The sequence below is a fragment of the Mastigoproctus giganteus genome, chromosome 9 (genome assembly GCF_048544385.1).
Source record: "Mastigoproctus giganteus isolate SK-2022 chromosome 9, ASM4854438v1, whole genome shotgun sequence".
In the NCBI taxonomy this organism is placed as follows: Eukaryota; Metazoa; Arthropoda; class Arachnida; order Uropygi; family Thelyphonidae; genus Mastigoproctus; species Mastigoproctus giganteus.
Window position 1 is genome coordinate 156,008,986 of NC_143583.1, and position 18,131 is coordinate 156,027,116.

The 18,131-nt window shown below is 37.4% G+C and overlaps 1 protein-coding gene across 6 annotated transcripts in view; it reads left to right on the plus strand.

The window, feature by feature from the left end:
• LOC150080831 (DNA (cytosine-5)-methyltransferase 3A-like) overlaps positions 1–18,131 on the plus strand; it is a 945,959-nt gene that overhangs the window by 839,432 nt on the left and 88,396 nt on the right. For 5 of the 6 annotated variants that reach the window (XM_090382019.1, XM_090382022.1, XM_090382023.1 and 2 more), the window contains one exon: positions 15,012–15,090. The exons of the other annotated variant lie outside the window; for it this stretch is intronic. In XM_090382019.1, coding sequence (XP_090238145.1) covers positions 15,012–15,090 — 79 coding nt within the window. The remainder of the gene's footprint in view (positions 1–15,011; positions 15,091–18,131) is intronic. 6 annotated transcript variants of the gene reach the window in all.

Sequence of the window (18,131 nt, forward strand, 5' to 3'; positions counted from 1 at the left end):
ACTAAGTTAACATAAATAAAAGAATTGTTGAAAAATAAAATTGTCTCTCACATGAAAAGTGCCGCCCGGTGCGGACCATTCCTTCAGCCCCACTCTACCTAAGCCACTGATGCTACCTTTGTAATTTGTATATGTTAAATTTAAGGTTGAAATTTTAGGGCTTTTTGCTGTTTTTGTTGCATGGACAGCTTATTCATTTTCTTTAATTCTCGTGTGTCCAGGAATCTAACAGAACATTGTTTTATTTCCTCCTGAAGAGCTTGGTTAGGATGATTTGAATTTGTCTCAGGATTGGGTGGTATTTCTTTGCGGCATACTGTACAACTTGTATTACACTGTGGGAGTCTGTAAAGATCAGACTGTGGTGAAATTTTCAATGCCATATTTGGACTAATGCTAACTGTACTGCTTTTAATTCAGCTGTATAGATGTGACACTCTTTTGGGAATTGTGCTGCAATGGTGTCATGGAAATATGCCACTGCACCTACTTTTGTTTCAGTTTTGTATCCATATGTGTATATATGAGCATATAGTTAGTTCTTCGATAGATACGTAGTATGTAGCTGCTGGAAACTGCTTCTTGGTAAAGATCTTTTTCTCCATGTATGAAATTGAAAGTCACAGATAGGTGCTGTTATCTCCCAGGGAAGTTTTGTGTGTTTGGAATGGTATTAGTTTGCTGAGGACAAGTGATATCTTTTGAAGTAGTTCTTTGAGGTATATATTTGCTGGTTTGTTAACTGTTGGATATGCTTTACATATTTTCCCATTTTGGTGTGTACAAAGTTTCCCACACAAGTGGTTAGGGATACACTTTATTTTGGCTGCACCGAATAAAAGCAGCACTTGTCTTTTGAGGTGAAGGGGTGGTTCATAGGCTTCAGTATTGAATTTGGACCAGAAAACTATGGTAAGCTTTCAGGGCTGCATGCAATGCATTATGGTGTATAGGGTCTATCCGTGGGAACTTACCATACTTCTCCAATACAGAGTGTACCTATCTGCTCCCCATGTTGTTGCAGCTATAACTCTTAGGATATTTAATTTCATTAAAGAGTTTGTTCTTAGACATTTAATGTCTAAAAAGGTCAGTTTTTTATTGAGAGTTATTTCAAGAAATTGTGAGCTTGGCATCACTGAATTACTCATTTGCCTAGCTTTAGTTCTGGATTCTGGGTGTAGTTTTGTTTTCTACAAAAGTATATTCCTATTGTCTTTTACTTAAGAATTGAAAACCATTGTTTTGGGTCCATGCAGCGACTTATTGATTGCTGATTGTAGTTGGCACTCTATTATTTGCATATTTTGGGAGTGACAAGAAATACTGAAATCATCATCATAAAAGGCTATGTCTACTATTTGTTATTTGTTTTGTTATTGAGTTGATTTTTATAGTGAACAGGTAGCACTGAGTACTGATCCCATTGGCACTCCTTCCTGCGAAATGACCTGTGATGGTGTGGTTAGTACATACACTGGCCAAAAAAATATGAACCTTTGTATTAAGATAGTCACAAACAGAAGAAATGCAAATAGGTGCAAATAAAACCGTGACGTCAGCTGAGGACATGTTGCCTCATTCAGTATAAAGACTTCACAGGCTGTTCCACAGCAGTAACTCAAATCCAGAATGGGGAAAATTAGAAATGGCCACATGGTGTAAAGAAGCCTATGGCTTATGCTGCACCAGCCAAAAAATTATAAAAATAATAATAAGAAGAAGAAAAAGAAATAGACAACCTATGCATTTCCCTCCTCACATAGGTAATTATCCAGCTAACCTTTGAATTTCCCCAAACTGTCAGCCTCTATCACAAATGTAAGTAACTTTTCTAGTAATTTATAACTCATTGGCTAAAATAAAACTTGCAATTGAGTCTAAATAGCCCCCTCATAACTTGAAATTATGGCCCCTAGTTCCAGAATCATTTATAACTGTAAAAATTTTGTCTTCATTCATTTTACTTGTGCATCTCAGAGCCTTAAACACCTCAATGAAGTCTCCTCTAAAGTGCGTAGTTTCCAAGCTCTGCAACCCACATATTCAAAGTCTTTCCTCATATGAACACCCTCATAAGAACTGGAATTTGAGGAATACAATGTCTACAGAAAGGATAGACAGGATAGGAAGGGAGGAGGGGTTATGCTATTAGTTAAGAAACACATAAAATCCAAATAAGTGAAGCCAGTCGACATAGCTGGTCAGTTTGGTGGGAGATCAAAATTGAGAGTAGAAGTGTGCTATAGGCCTAATGACTCTGATGAGTATATAAAGAAACTATACAGGGAAATAGAGTGGGCCAGTAAATCAGAGAGTCATAATGGGGGATTTTAATTTCCCAGATATTGACTGGAATTTGTGGGTTGGTCACTCACACACTAGCAAGGCTTTTGTGGATTTATTGGAGGATTGTTTTCTACCTCAGCATGTTCGGGAGGCAACTAGATGGAGTAATACTCTTGATTTGATTATCAGTAGTGATTCTTCATGCAATAAGAATCTGCAGATAAAGGAACCACTAGGTGGCAGTAATCACAGTGTGCTGAAGTGGGATTTACTCAGAGAGGTAACTACCATCAGGGGTAAAGGGAAGGGTTATTGCTTTCGTAAAGGTGACTATGATGGTCTGAGACAGTATTTAAATTCTATACAGTGGGACCAACTGATGATGTTACCAACAGCAAATTCAAAATGGGAAGCATTCAAAGAACTTATCTTGGAAGCTACTAGGCTTTATATACCAATTAAGAAATATTGTTCAAGGTTTAGGCCTAAGTGGATGTCAGATGAACTAATGAGACATATGGCAGAGAAGAAAAATGCATGGGATACATATAAATTACCATGTGACACAGAAGCCTATGATAGATATAAGTTGATCTGTAACAAAGTTACAAAGGAGGTTAGGCAGGCAAAGGTAGATTACAAGAAATCTTTGGCAAGGGATGCAAATAAAAACAGCAAAGAATTCTTTACTTAGGTAAACTCTAGAAGGAAGTGGACCAATCAGATTGGTCCACTTGATATCGATGGTTCAACTGTTGATGAACCTGCTCAGGTAGCTAACAAACTAAATGAATATTTTGCATCGACATTCAAACATGAGGAGTTATTCAGCTAGGGGAATGCCAGAGGTGTATTCAACTCTGGCAGTAATCTAGATAATCTTGTAATAACTGAGAGTAAAGTGGACGAGAAATTGTTGAAGATAAACACAAGAAAGGCACCTGGGGTGGATGGGATCTATCCAGTTATATTAAAGGTGGCAGCAAAGGAAATAAGCAAACCCTTAGCCATTATTATGAGAGCTTCCTTGGACTCAGGGGAGGTACCCATAGACTGGAGATGTGCAAATGTGACCCCAATTCATAAAGGAGGATCAATGGCTGACTCAAGTAATTATAGACCTGTGAGTTTAACTTCTGTTCCAGGAAAATTAATGGAGGCACTGGTTAAAGAAGCACTGCAGGATCATCTAGACAAGACTTCGGTTATAGCTCGGACACAGCATGGTTTTGTTAAGGGGAAGTCTTGCCTGACCAATTTGATTGGATACTATGATGCAGTCACAAAAGAACTGGATGCAAGGAATAACTTTGATATTATATACTTGGATCTTAGAAAGGCTTTTGATACTGTTGCACATGGAAGACTGCTGCACAAATTGAAGCAGTGTGGCATTGAAGGCAAATTGCTGCTATGGATAAAGAGGTGGTTGAGGGGGAGAAGACAGAGAGTGGTAATCAATGGACACTGCTCATCGTGGACTAATGTTATTAGTGAGTGTCCCTCAGGGTTCAGTTTTGGGTCCATTATTGTTTTCTGTTATTGTATTTTTAAATAATATTGATCATGGTATATCAAGCTTAATGTCCAAGTTTGCAGATGATACAAAGGTTGGCAAGGTTGTTAAGGACACTACTGATGCTATGCTGCTGCAACAGGATCTGGAAAGGTTGAGCCGATGGGCTGAGAGGTGGCAAATGAAGTTTAACATTGACAAATGTAAAGTACTACCTGTGGGAAACAGCAACCCCAGATCAACTCAATGGTCAGGCCACACCTAGAGTACTGTATACAGGTCTGGAAGCCTCATTTCAAGAAGGATGTAGAGCTGCTGGAACGAGTACAGAGAAGGGCAACAAGATTAGTGAATGGAACAAAGGGGTGCTCTTACGAAGAAAGGCTTAAGTTTTGCAAATTACAGTGTCTGGAGACTAGGCACCAGCAAGGTGATCTGATAGAGGTGTATAAAGCCTTGAATGGTTTAAGCATGCTCAATGCTGATGGGATTCTTCCTCTAGCTCAGAAAAATCACCTGAGAGGGCATAAATTCAAATTGAGGAAAGACAGATGTAGGATAGACGTGCGGAAATTTGCCTTTAGTCAGCGGGTGGTTGGTTGGTGGAACAGACTGCCATCCCTTGTGGTGGAGGTTGATAGCCTAAATAAGTTTAAGGCTCAGCTGGACAGGTATTTTGAACGAACAGAGGGGTGAAGTGGAAGTGGGTTTTTTTTTTTTTTTTTTGGCTGATACTGCATAAGCTTGCTTTCTTGCATCAAATGCCTCTACTAATGCTAATGCTAACTCTGTGGTACTACTGACAGTGGTAGAGAATGAAAAGGATATCTGCCTGCACAATTACATTGTGCAGGCAGATATGAAGTTCTCTTAACAGTGCAGACGGGCTGCAAGAGTAGCTCATGGTGTCTTTTCAATGATATACAGGAATTTTTCTAGCAGGGATAAGGAGGTGATTATTCCCTTGTATAAGGCAATGGTCAGGCCACATCTTGAGTACTGTATACAGGTCTGGATGCCTCATTTGAAGAAGGATGTAGAGCTGCTGGAACGAGTACAGAGAAGGACAACAAGATTAGTGAATGGAACAAAGGGTTGCTCTTATGAAGAAAGGCTTAAGTTTTGCAAATTACAGTGTCTGGAGACTAGGCACCGGCGAGGTGATCTGATAGAGGTGAATAAAGCCTAGAATGGTTTGAGATGCTCAATGCTGATGGGATTCTTCCTCTTGCTCAGAATAATCACCTGAGAGGGCATAAATTCAAATTGAGGAAAGACAGATGTAGGATAGATGTGTGGAAATTTGCCTTTAGCCAGCGGGTAGTTGGTTGGTGGAACAGACTTCCATTCCTTGTTGTGGAAGTTGATAGCCTAAATAAATTTAAGGCTCAGCTGGACAGGTATTTCAAACGAACAGAGGGGTGAAGTGGAAGTTTTTTTTTTTTTTTTTTTTTGGCTGATGCTGCATAAGCTTGCTTTCTTGCATCATATGCCTCTACTAATGCTAATGCTTTTGCTGATCTCACCAGGTGAGTTATCCCTCTTTGTACCCTTTAAAAAAGCACAACGCCTTTCTTTAGGTGCTGTCTCCATACTTGAACTCAAGTGTTATCTAACAATAGCCCTTTATAATGGGATTATGATGTCCTTGTCTCTACTAGCATTTGTTCAATAAATCATTGATAGAAAACACATGATCTATCAGACTTTGAAAACAGTATTATTTTGGGTGGATATTTAGCTGTAACCAACAATTCAAGAAATGAAAGACATACTAGTTTCTCAAAAGTATCCATCTCAAAGATTTTTAGTGAATGAAAAACAAGTAGTTCTTCCACACCTCAAAGGCGTAAATGTGGCACAAAAACAATACTTCCAGAGTGAAGTGGTCATACTCTAAGGAGGAGTAGGAGGAGGACTGTAAAATAAAAATGATATCCAGTGTGCAGCAAAAAACATCTGAATTTAACCGAGCTGAGAATTGCCCTATTTCAACCTGTACTATGTGCAGGGAATTGAAGAAATTGGATATTGACAGTGGCCAGCCTATTCAGATGCCACTTATTTCAGAGAAAAATGGAAAGATCCACTAGCAGTGCTGCCAAGAACGTTGTAATTAGACAGTGTAACAGTGGTTAAAAGTCACTGTTGCTTGTTGTTGTTTGGTTTTTAGGAGCATTAGCAACTAAGGCCATATTGCTCTGGGAATATGCGGTGGTCATTCCCTGACCTTTCCACATCCTCCGTATTTGTTGTGATGGGCTCAAACCCCTGTCTAATCAAGAAGCGTGTGCTATGCACTGTTGCTCCTTCCCACCTGGCTGCGGAGGCACCATGTTAAAAGTCACGACTCACAATATGCTTTGTTTTGTAATGATGACAGGTAGAGAGTGTGGCATGGGAATGTTGTTTTTCTTGCACAGACTGGGTCCATTGATACTGATGGAAGGTCAAATGTCATCCAGGGAGTATCTGAATTTTGTATCAGATCTACTGTACCCTGCAACGTTATACTTTTATGCTGAAGGTGATGGCTACTTTATAGATGACAATGCAACAGTTCATCATGCCAGAATCATGAAGAATGACATGGAAACATGACATGAATTTCCACCATCTTCCCTGGCTCCTTGTTTTTGCATCAAAAAATCCAAACCAAACCAATCCCTGGCTCCAACATTCACCTGCTCTCAATCCTATTGAGATTGTGTGGGGTATGCTGGAGAGAGCTATTCAGCAAAGATATCCCAATTCCTTCAACTTTGTTGCAGCTGCATGATATTTTGCTGGAAGAATGGTTGCTGTTGTTATTTGGTTTTTAGGAGCATTAGCAACTAAGGCCTTATTGCTCTGGGGATATGCGGTGGTCATTCCCTGACCTTTCCCCATCCTCTTTATTTGGTGGGCACGGGCTTGAACCCCGGTCTAATCAAGAAGCATGTGCTACACACTGCTGCTCCTGCCCACCTGGCTATGTAGATGCCCAAGAATGGTTGCCTTTAGACCAAAATGCACTATAAGACCTTATAGAATCCATGCCGTGCCTGCTGTTATTCGAAATAAACAGAGGCAGCCCAATTCAATTCTGAATAAAGGTTCATATCTTTTTGGCCAGTGTGTGTATTTTAACTTGGAAAGTTTGTTGTTGCAGAAAGTTTTGGATATGTATTGGGAGATATCCTCTCAGAAAGTTATGAGTGTTGTTTTTAATTAAAGTATTTTTCTTATGTTGTTTTCTGCTTTTATCATAAAGTTTAAAGTTGATCTTTTTTTTTTTTTTTTTTTTCCTAAAATCACATTTGGCTAGGCTTTGAAAGACAGTAGTTTAGATCTTTGGGGTTTTTATCTGGTTTTGGAAATGCTAAAACTATTGCATGACACCACTGATTTGGGAAATGATTTTCTATGTACTGTTATATAATAGGAGTAACTATTTTAATGAGTTTTCTTCTAGTTGTTACTCTCATATAGACAATTTCTTCTGGACCTGCTGCCTTTTTTTTCATCTGAGAAAGATATTTGTGGAATTCCATCATAATGAAAGACTGATTATATGACTCATTATTTACTGGAGAATCTTTTTTGCTTTTCTTAACAATGTGTCTGACATTTTTCTTGCATTTTTGTATTGAGTCATACTGGTTGTGGTAGGGTTCTTTTGGACAATAGTCCACATTTTGACTTTCTCCCATTTTTCTATATTGCATCTATCATTCCACCATAGTTTTGGATGTGTGAAGAATTTTGTTGAAGTTTTGAGTCTTTTTAATTTTGCTACTTAGAGGAGTTTGTCTGCTTACTTCACTGCAGAGTCAATTGAGGCCTTACTTGTTGGACACAACAAATCCAACAAGTAATCACTAGATTACCTGTTCGATTTGTTCCTTTTCTAATTTCCATTTTGGCATTATTTTTGGTTGACAAGGGACTAGCTCCTTTGAAGTAATTTTTACTGGAAGTGATCACAGTGGGTCATAATGAATTCCATCATAATAACTCCACTAGAAGATAAATTGTTGGAGTTCATAAAGAAAGATCTCTTGCCATGCTAGTTCTGGTGAGTAAATATATGTACAGGAGTCATTCGTGTGAGAGTGTTAGGTTCTGCTTATTCGGTAGTTTTGCAATAATTTGTCTCTTTTATCCCTGTTTTGGTTTCTCCATAGGGGATGGTGGCCATTCAAATCTCTAATAATACAAAAGGGAGGTGGCAGTCAACTTCTGGGTCTTTTAGTTCTGTATAGCTTATATCCAGATTTGGTAGTAGATTGATGGAAATGATGGAAATAAAATTTAAATAAAATTTTACTGCATTGTGTGCTGCTACAGCTTCTAGATTAGAGTGTAAGGAAATCATTTGGGTACATATACTGCAATTTATCAAGATTTGTACTCCACCATATGCCGTGCTGTTTATAATTCTGCCTTTCTTGAAAATAGTGTAATGTTTTAGTGATACATTGTTCTGTGGTTTAAAATATGTTTCTTGAAAACAAAAACAGATTGGATATATTGTGTTAAGAAGTTATAGATGTCTTCAAAACTGCTGCAGAAACATCTGCAGTTCCAGTGTAAAAGGTTGGTTGTGTTTGGAATAACTTCGCTTGTTTTCTTGCACCTGTTATCTTTTGTTTATCTGTTTTCTGCCTTTTTTTAAGTGTAGTGTGGTTTTCCAGTGTCCATTTCTTCTGCAGAAATTTCAAGTACTGATTCTTCTAGCTGAGTCTTTTCTTCTACATCCATGTGGTCAATATTTTATATTGATCTACATCTGTATTTCTCTCTTTGGTTGTATTTTGCAGGATTGGTAGTTTGGATATGGGTGTGTTTATTTCCTCTTGTTTTTGCTTTTGTTTTGAAACAGTGAGCACTGAACACACCCAGTCAGCCATGGATATTCTTTCGGTTAGATCGTTACTTCTGTTTGTGCTTCTATTGTTTTCTGAATTTGTGTGACTTGTGCATGTGATGGCCTCTTTGTAAGCTGCAGTTTATTTTTCTTTTAGCCTCTTGGTTCAAATCATTATGTTCAACTTTTTATCTCTGTTTTCTTGTTTTCTCTCTTCCATTCTTCACATTCTTTTGAGTAGACATCAGCCTCTCCTCTACAGTTGGGAAATTTTGATATTTATGCTGCACAATCTTGAGTGTTCTTGAGATTTACATTTTGCATTGACAGCAGAACTCCTGCATGCTGCTTAATAGTGCCCATACTTTTGGCATTTAAAACTTCAGATAAGATTTGGAATATGCAGTCTCAGTAGACAATTCAGATATCCTGCTTTCATAGTTGTTTGGGGTTTTGGTGTGTTAAAAGTTAATGTTATATTTCTTGTTGGGAAAAATTCTCCTTCTCTTTTTACTGCTGTTCTTTTGACTTGAATAAAACTAATCCTTCAACTCTCTTGGATTTCTTTCTCTGGTACATCGAGGAGATCCCATTCCATGATTACTCCTTTTGAGATGTTCAGGGACCAATGTGGAGTAACTGTTATTGGAATTTCTCCAGAGTATTTTGCTTTTCATAGCTGGACTACTTGTTTTTGTGTCTGTCATCTTTACTAATAAGTCTCCTGATTTCAGTCATGACTGTTTTAGGGGAACTAGCTATGCTTTCAAGAGTTTTTTGTATGCAAAAAAGGTGATAGACTTCCTGTGTATTTTGTCGCTTGGCTGTATACGTACTTGTTGAGCAGCAGTTTGATAGTCTGCATTTGCCCTTAGCAACCCTTCTGCCAAAAGTTTCCTGCCCTGCCACTGGGAGGCTAAGTGATTGAAGGTTTAGCTCAGTGGTTTTCAACCTTTTTTTAATAATGGCACCCCTAAGTAATTTATTTTATTTTGTGACACCCCTACTCAATTTTTTACCTGTTACATCTGATTCTCTCTCTCTCTCTCTCTGTGTATATATATATATATATATATATATATAATATTTAAAAAAATATGTTATATGTTAGTTATTACAATAATATAACTATAAACAAAATTACAATTCATAATACAAATTATATACATATATAATAATTTTATTCTTTATATAGAGGTATTAAATAAACATCAATTATAGATCATCACAAAATTAAAAAGATACGGTATACCTTTTTATAATGAAATAAATATATATGTTTAAAAAAAATAAGTTTAAGTAAAAGGTAAAGGTAAATTGCAGCCATTATCAACCCACTGTAGGATGGAAGCTTCCTCAACAATTCATGCTGAGGGAAATGGACCATAATCTGCCACGCTGGTCCAGTGCGGGTTGGCAGATCGATCATATTCAGCAATCAGGAGCTTGAACCCCGGCCTACTCAAAGAGCATGTGCTACTGCACTCCCACTCCTGGCCACTCGGCTACAGAGGCCTGTAAGTTTAAGTAACTTAAACCCAAATTACACGGCACCCCTGGAATGTTGTTGTGGCACCCCGGTTAGTAAAGTTAGATATATGTCCAAAAAAAAAAAAAAAGATGAATTTCCTTTCTGTGTTCTTATTTGTGAGTATAAGTATAGAACTACTTTAAATTAACTGATGAGAAAAAGACAATTGAAATTATGAAAGAACTTTAATCACTGATAAAAAGCACTATATAATTACAGTAGGATCGCTTGTCTTGAAAATATGCTTGACCACTATGGGATGAGGTGAGTTGCTGCTGTGAATTCACAGCAGCAACTTACCACCATCCATTTTAAAGAAACTGCAGGATACCGTGAGTCTTCATAGGCCAGCATCCTTGTGGAATATGTTCAATATCTCATAGTCCATGTCATGGCAATTTGAAACAATTCTGATGACTGATAATGAAAGAGGTGCTACTAATTCTTAAGTTGGGGTACCTAATAAATTGGCCACTGGTGCATAATTTCAAGCTGGTTTTATGAATGTTTCTTTATTTAATTCCAGTATATGTAATAATGTTCCTATTTCTATTTGTTGTTGTGTGGCATCATCATTCAGTTTGGTTGCTGCAAAGCAAGAATATTTTGGATATGAATTCCGATCCCAAAGAGTTCTTTCGCAGTATTGCATACAGAATGGCCATTTATGAATTTGGAGGCTGTGTATTTTAACTGACTGAAAAAATTTAGCAGGCATATTGCTTGCAAATTTTTTTACTATACCCAATTCCAAAAATAAAAGTTCATATTCTAATGGCAGTAGCTTTTCAGTTACCTAAATGATCAGAAGAGGAATGTTTATATCCCATCCTGTTGGGATTTAAAAATCACTGTCTGATTTATATGTCATACATAGTCTATGAATATTTATTTTTTTGAAATTTATTTTTATGATAAAATACTAATGGAAGAAAGAAGATGCATTTTTTTTTGTTTTCACAAACTTGTATTGGACAAAATATACTGGTCAAAACAGTGGGAGAATCACAACTGTGTTGGTCATAATCAGGAGATCATCATTGATTATTTTGATTATACTTATATCATTTGAATGATTCATTCAGTTATTGAAAATCATTCAGTTACTACCCAGTTGATTATGCCCATCATTAATCACAGCATGTGCAAAATATTGTTTTAATATGATGACTACATACTTCATGGTGTAGTTAAAGCTCCAAGTTCCAATCAGTACACATTTAAAATGTTCAAAGCAATTCCAGAGCGAACAGTAACTTGACACACGAGAAGCAACGTACTGTAAGCTTGTAGGAACAGATTTTCACCATTTGCATATGTACAGGTAATGTTTATAGTATGGTGTATGGCCCCCAACAACCACTACATGTTTTTCACACTGATGTATTGTTAAAATCAAGATATCAGTGAGTTGTTGCAAAATTCATCAGCCTCCTTTCATGAGTTAATTTTCCAACTGATTTAAGTATCACACTGGACAGTCCAGACAAGCTGCAGGTGCCTCCGTAGCCAGGTGGGAAGGAGCAGCAGTGCGTAGCACACGCTTCTTGATTAGACCGGGGTTCGAGCCCATCACCACCAAATACGGAGGATGCGGAAAGGTCAGGGAATGACCACCGCATACCCCGGAGCAATATGGTCTTAGTTGCTAATGCTCCTAAAAACCAAATAACAAGCAAAAACAACAGACAAGCTGTAGTATGTCTACCTAGGGTGTCTTAGATGCTGAATGGGATTTGGGTTGGGGGGATGGACAGACCAATCCATGTTAACAGTCCCCTCATCTTCCAACATACTGTTGATTGACCTGCTGCGACTTGAGTTCAGTGTTGTCATCTATCAGAGTGAATTCCTCTACTTCCTTACTGCACCAGCAAAGAATGGCCCTTCGGTCACAGGATCTTAGCGAATGGAGATCTGTATGACCATAATGATCAATGCTAACCCCATACCAGCAGTCCACTTCTGTCGAACTGTCTCTCCCTGTATGTACCCAGGGTTGTTTTGGGTTCCTCTTTTGTGCTATGATAGGATCTGACGAGAATCCAACTGCAGGCTATACCCAAAGTCATCTCTGAAGAGCTCATGGCACCATTCCTCAGCGTTCCAATTAAGATGGTTGAGTATCCACATTCTTCTGATGGTTAGCACCCTATGATGTCTATGCAGATGATTTTGGATGGCTTGGACTAACACCGAGCTGGAGGATATCATGAGAAAGAGAAGGACAATGATGACCAAGAGCCGTCAACACCACCCGAAATCTGCCGTGCAGAGACTGGCAATTGCCCGGAAAGAAGGAGGAAGGGGCCTGTTAGACCTCATTGAGCAACACAAGGCAGCGATAGTTAACCTCAAGGATTACTTCCACAAACGCACAGCAGTACGCCAGCAGGCCATAATGAAGATAGACAAGTGGTATACCCCACTCAACCTAAGCAAGGAGTCCACCCCCCAACCAGGAGGCTCAAATGAAACAGGTAATCAACACCAGGAACCATAGAAAATACATTGCCAAGGAGCCCAAAGTGTTCGATGACACATGTCAACGATGCCATTTGACCTCAGAAACAATCCAACACATCAGCACGGGGTGCAAGGTGATCACCCAGACTGAGTATACTCATAGATACGACCAGGTAGCCAGGATAATACATCAGAAGCTAGCAAGGAAATACCAGTTGGTCGAAGAAAGTGTACCGTACTACAAGTACGAATCCCAGGCAGTACTAGAGACCTCAACCCACAAGCTGTACTGGGACCACGCCATAATAACGGATAGGACAATCCCACACAACAGACCCGACATAACCCTTGTGGACAAGAAGGAGAAGGCTTCCTATCTGATTGACATAGCGGTACCCAACACTGGCAACCTGCAGAAAACCCATGGGGAAAAAATGAAGAAGTGCACGAACCTAAGACAGGAGATCAAAGAGCTGTGGCATATGCAACAAGTAACGACCATCCCGATTGTCATGTCAGCCACAGGTATGGTGCTAAAGACCTTACCTAACAGCCTAGCAGCAATAGGTCTCCCAGTGAACATCTACAAGGAACTCCAGAATGTCGCAATCCTGAATACCTTTAGGATAGTCAGAGAGTTCCTCGACCAACAGTAACACCAGACATAACAACAACCACCTTGTGTACCTGGTAGCAATACCCATCAGGAGGTGAAACCCCCAATCAGGGAGAAATAATATAAGAGCAATAATAAAAATAAAATTATAACAAAAGATTTAGATTCTTTAATTTAATTTAGATTGGAGATAATGAAATTTTGTCTGCTTTCTTAATTTTAAATTATTTCTGAATAGATTTATTCAGTACCTTTTATTATTTTTTTTTCCATGATGGCACTTTTAAGCTGCAACTCCAGAAGAGTATAAATAATTTGTGTTGGTCAGTTTTGCTAATGTATGACTGCATGCAGTTTTAAGGTTGGTAAATATAGTCTTCATTGAATTACAGTAAATCTTTTCTAATCTAATGGAAAAGTAGTAGTAGTAGCAGCAGTAGTAGTAGAGGCATGTGATGCAAGAAAGCAAACTTATGTAGCATCAGCCAGAAAAAAACCATTTCACACATCCATTCCCTCGAAACATTTGTTCAGTTCCTTCTCCATGAATTTAAGGAGGAGCTGAACAAACATTTAGAGGGAATTTATTTAAGCTATCGACTTCCACAACACCAAATGGAATTTTGTTCCAGCAATGAATTACCCGCTGGCTAAAGGCAAATTTTCGCACATCTATTCTATAAATGTCTTTCTTCAATTTGAATTTATGCCCTCTCGGGTTCATAATCTGAGCAAGAGGAAGTATCCAATCAGAATTGAGCCTGCCCGAGGCCTTATAGACCTTAATCAGATCACCTCACAGGTGCCTAGTCTGCAGATATTGCAATTTCCAGAACTTAAGCCTTTCTTGGTAAGACCACCCCTTTGTTCCCTGCACCAATCTTGTTGCCCTTCTCTGTACTTGCTTTAGGAAGGATGTAGAGTTGCTCAAGCAACTCTACATCCTTCCTAAAGTGAGGCCTCCGGACCTGTATGCAATACTCCAGTAGTGGCCTGATCATTACCTTTTACAAAGAGATAATCACCTCCTTTTCCCTGCTAGCAAAATTCCTGTATACCGTTGACAATGCCCCATGACTTACTCTGGCAGCCTGTCTGCACTACTCAGAAAATTATATCTGACTGCACAATTACTCCCAGGTCTTTTTCACTTTCCAGCACCCTACATTTAGCAGTCGGTACTTTTCTCTGGGGTTACTTCTACCCATATGCAGTACTTTGCATTTGTCAATGTTAAACTTCAGTTGCCACTTCTCAGTCCATCTGCCAAACTTTTTTAGATCCTGTTGCAGCAGCACACTTCCATTACTGTCATTAACAATCCTATCAACCTTTGTATCATCTGCAAACTTCTATATTAAGTACTCTAATGCAGATGTTTTATAACTACCTGAACCTTAATTTGGTTATTAAAAATTAAATATTTTTAAATTAAATAAACCTGTTTCAAAACAACATAATTTATTTTATTAAAATAAGATAATTTATTTTTTGTTATAGGAGTTTTGTTGACAGTTTTTTGTATATTTACTTATTTTAATTCTGTTATCCAGTTTTCACTCTATTCTTTTCTGTAAATACTAAATAATGATAAATACATTTTGAGATTTACATTTTAATAAAATAATCAACTATTTCTCGTTTTGTATGTCTAATATTTTTTGCAGGAATATGGTAAAACAGAACTCTGCCATAATTATGAGAGCTATTTAAATCTAAGATGCTTGTCTCTTTCTTTTTCCAGTCCTTTTCAACCTCCCATTCCACAGCCGAACATTACATTGGACAGTGTATTGACACCTTGCCTCAACAGAAAGGCTGTGGTTAGTAGTTTTGATATTTATTAATGAGAGTGGAAGATACCCATTATGTAAATGATTGGTTACATTATATGTTTTATTAAAAGCTGTTATAAAGGAGTACAAAAAAAAAAAAAAAAAAAACTTTAGCCATATGACATACAAATTTTTTAACAAAACGTTGAAGCCTATTTCCATTATATTCACATCATTGAGCATGTTAATCTTATATCTATTTATGTCATAGCTGACCAGAATTGTGATGTGAATATTAGTATATTGATTGGATTACTTCCACTTTTGAGACATCTAAATAGTCACTTAACTGATGGACTTTAATGCAACAGTCTTTATAATAATTTGCATATTGAGATTTATACCAATGACTCAACTTTCTTCAGTATCACTTTTAGCTTGTCCACTGTTTCCATCATTTTCAGGTTATAAAAACCACTATTTGGGTTGTTCAAGATTGACCTAGACTTTTTTTTTTTTTTTTAACAGAAAGTGTGCACGCACCAAAAAAACAAAACACTCTTCAGTACTCTTAGTTCTTGATGCTGTACAGTGTAAGGAGAGACCCTACAGCAAGTGTATATGATTGTTGCAACCCTATTGCATGCTTATATGTGACTCACAGCTGTGAACATCATTGCATTGAAAAGCTTAGTATAGAAAACAGAAAAATTACTGTGTGGTATTTCATTGAAAATATGCATGAATGCTGGAAGTGTAGAAGCAGTTATTTATATTACATGGACACTTATTGTTCAGGAAAATGTGTGCACAGTGGATTCCAAAAATGCTGACATTTGACCAGCAGGTACTTAATATTGTCATTTCTGCCAAACTTTTGAACCAGTTTGAAGTGGAAGAAATTGTATTTCTGCAGCAAATAGTGACTTGTAACAAGACATGAGTGCACTACATCACTCCATACATCTATAAGGCCAGGTGGGCAGGAGCAGCAGTGCATAGCACACGCTTCTTGATTAGACCGGGGTTCGAGCCTGTGACCACCAAACACGGAGGATGCGGAAAGGTCAGGGAATGACCACCGCATATCCCCGGAGCAATATGGCCTTAGTTGATAATGCTCCTAAAAACCAAATAACATAACATAACGCCTATAAGACAACTTGCATCCATTTTTTATAGAACAGTCAGAAAAAAAGACACTAAATCTAATGAAAAGGAATTTTTTTAATTTCCTTTTCTTTTATACCTTTCTATAAGGAACAGATGCAAGTTGTTGTCCTTGTATACCCGTATGAACCTGCAGACAGGCTAAGTGCATTCGTAAACTCATGCTTCACTCCAGAATAAAAGAGGTCCAATGAAATTATATCACAAAAGATATAATTTCAGAAGATATTCTAATTATTCTGTTCATAATATCCAAAATAATTCAAAATACAACCTTTAGCTAATAAGATCATGACCAAAGCCATATACATAATTTTAATGACACTAAATATTTATTTTAAAAGTATATATAGATTTTATATTTTATAAACAAAACAGTATAAATTCTTATAAAAATAACAAAATAGAAAATATATAAAAAAAAAAAAGAAGAAAACTTGAAGGATGGTACTGATCATGTCCTTTAGGATTGAAATGGTTGATTCTTATTGATTTTCTGGCACATCATGCTGAAGTTGTTCAATATAACAGCAACTTCTCAGTAATGTGCATGTACCAGTTCACAAGAAAAGGCCAAAGAGAACCATTCTGCTGAAATTAATAAAGAACAAATTGATCAACTACTGAGTGCTGGGCACTCAGCATGAAGGGTCCATAGTCATGAATGGTCATTAGTGTAGTATCTCAAATAGAGAGCTTTATGGTAACTGAAAAAAGTTTCTAGTACACCGGACACCGACTTGGCCTAAAACTGAGAAACTAACGAAAATGTTGTTTGTTTGAGTCTTTCCAGTTGTGAATGACAAGGGTGGGAGAAGCAACTGTCAGGTGAGGGTTGGGCAAGACTCTGCGTAGGCACCTTCCCACCACCGCCACCTCAACACTAGCTCTCTGAGTACTTCCTTGCCAGGACAACTCCAGCTTTGAAAATTATTAAAAAAATATTTCTTGCCGCAAAATTTATAAATGACTTTTATAGAATTATTAACTAACTATTTAGCAACCTTTTTGTCACCAAAAGGAGAGTTACTTAGTACAAAGAAGCGTGCTATCGAAATGCAATAAAAAATTGGTTTTTTAATTTTAACACAAAAAGTAAATGATAGATTTCAATCGGAATAGTTTTCCCTTGATAAGCATTGAATAACGCATAGCTAATGTGATTTTTAAATTTTTAGCTCCATTAGAGACAGAAATAGAGGGGGAGACATGAAAATTACTCACATTTTCCTGTCTGGCAAATTATATTTTAAAACCTATTCGTTGAACTCTTTTTAACGGTGTATAATAATTTGTCCTCTGATATTTACCCCCCCCCCCAAATTTATCAGACAAATTTTTGTCAACAATGAATATGGCATTATTTTGGCCCACATGATGTATAAACCCATGTAAAATTTCAAGTCAATAGGTTGGGTGGTTCCAGAGATACAATGCTGTGACAGATGGATCGATGGACAGACAGACAGACAACTGATTGACATTATAAGGGTCCTTCGTTAGACTACAGACCCTATTATATCATTCTATTCATAATTTGTGAATGAAATTCATTCACATATGAACATGACAATAACTTTTCCTCCTTCATGAACCACACTCCTCACAGTTTGGATTTAATGATTATTACTTATTTGAGCCAGTGAAGGAGCACCTAGTAGGATGTAAATTCAAGATAAATGAAAAACAAGTGCTGACTGCATAGCCAATTCATCTGTACTGAATTGGCTATGCAATCAGCAGACTTTTTTCTTTGCTACCAGCATTGGTACTTGCCACAATAATGGTAAAAGTATGTCAGTGTGGATTGATAATATCTTCAAAAGAATAATAAGTTTGGCCTGTTTTTTTTTTTTTTCTTTGTTGTTGTTTTTTTATTGTAAAAAAAAAAAATAAAATAAAAGTCCAAGTCATCCTTA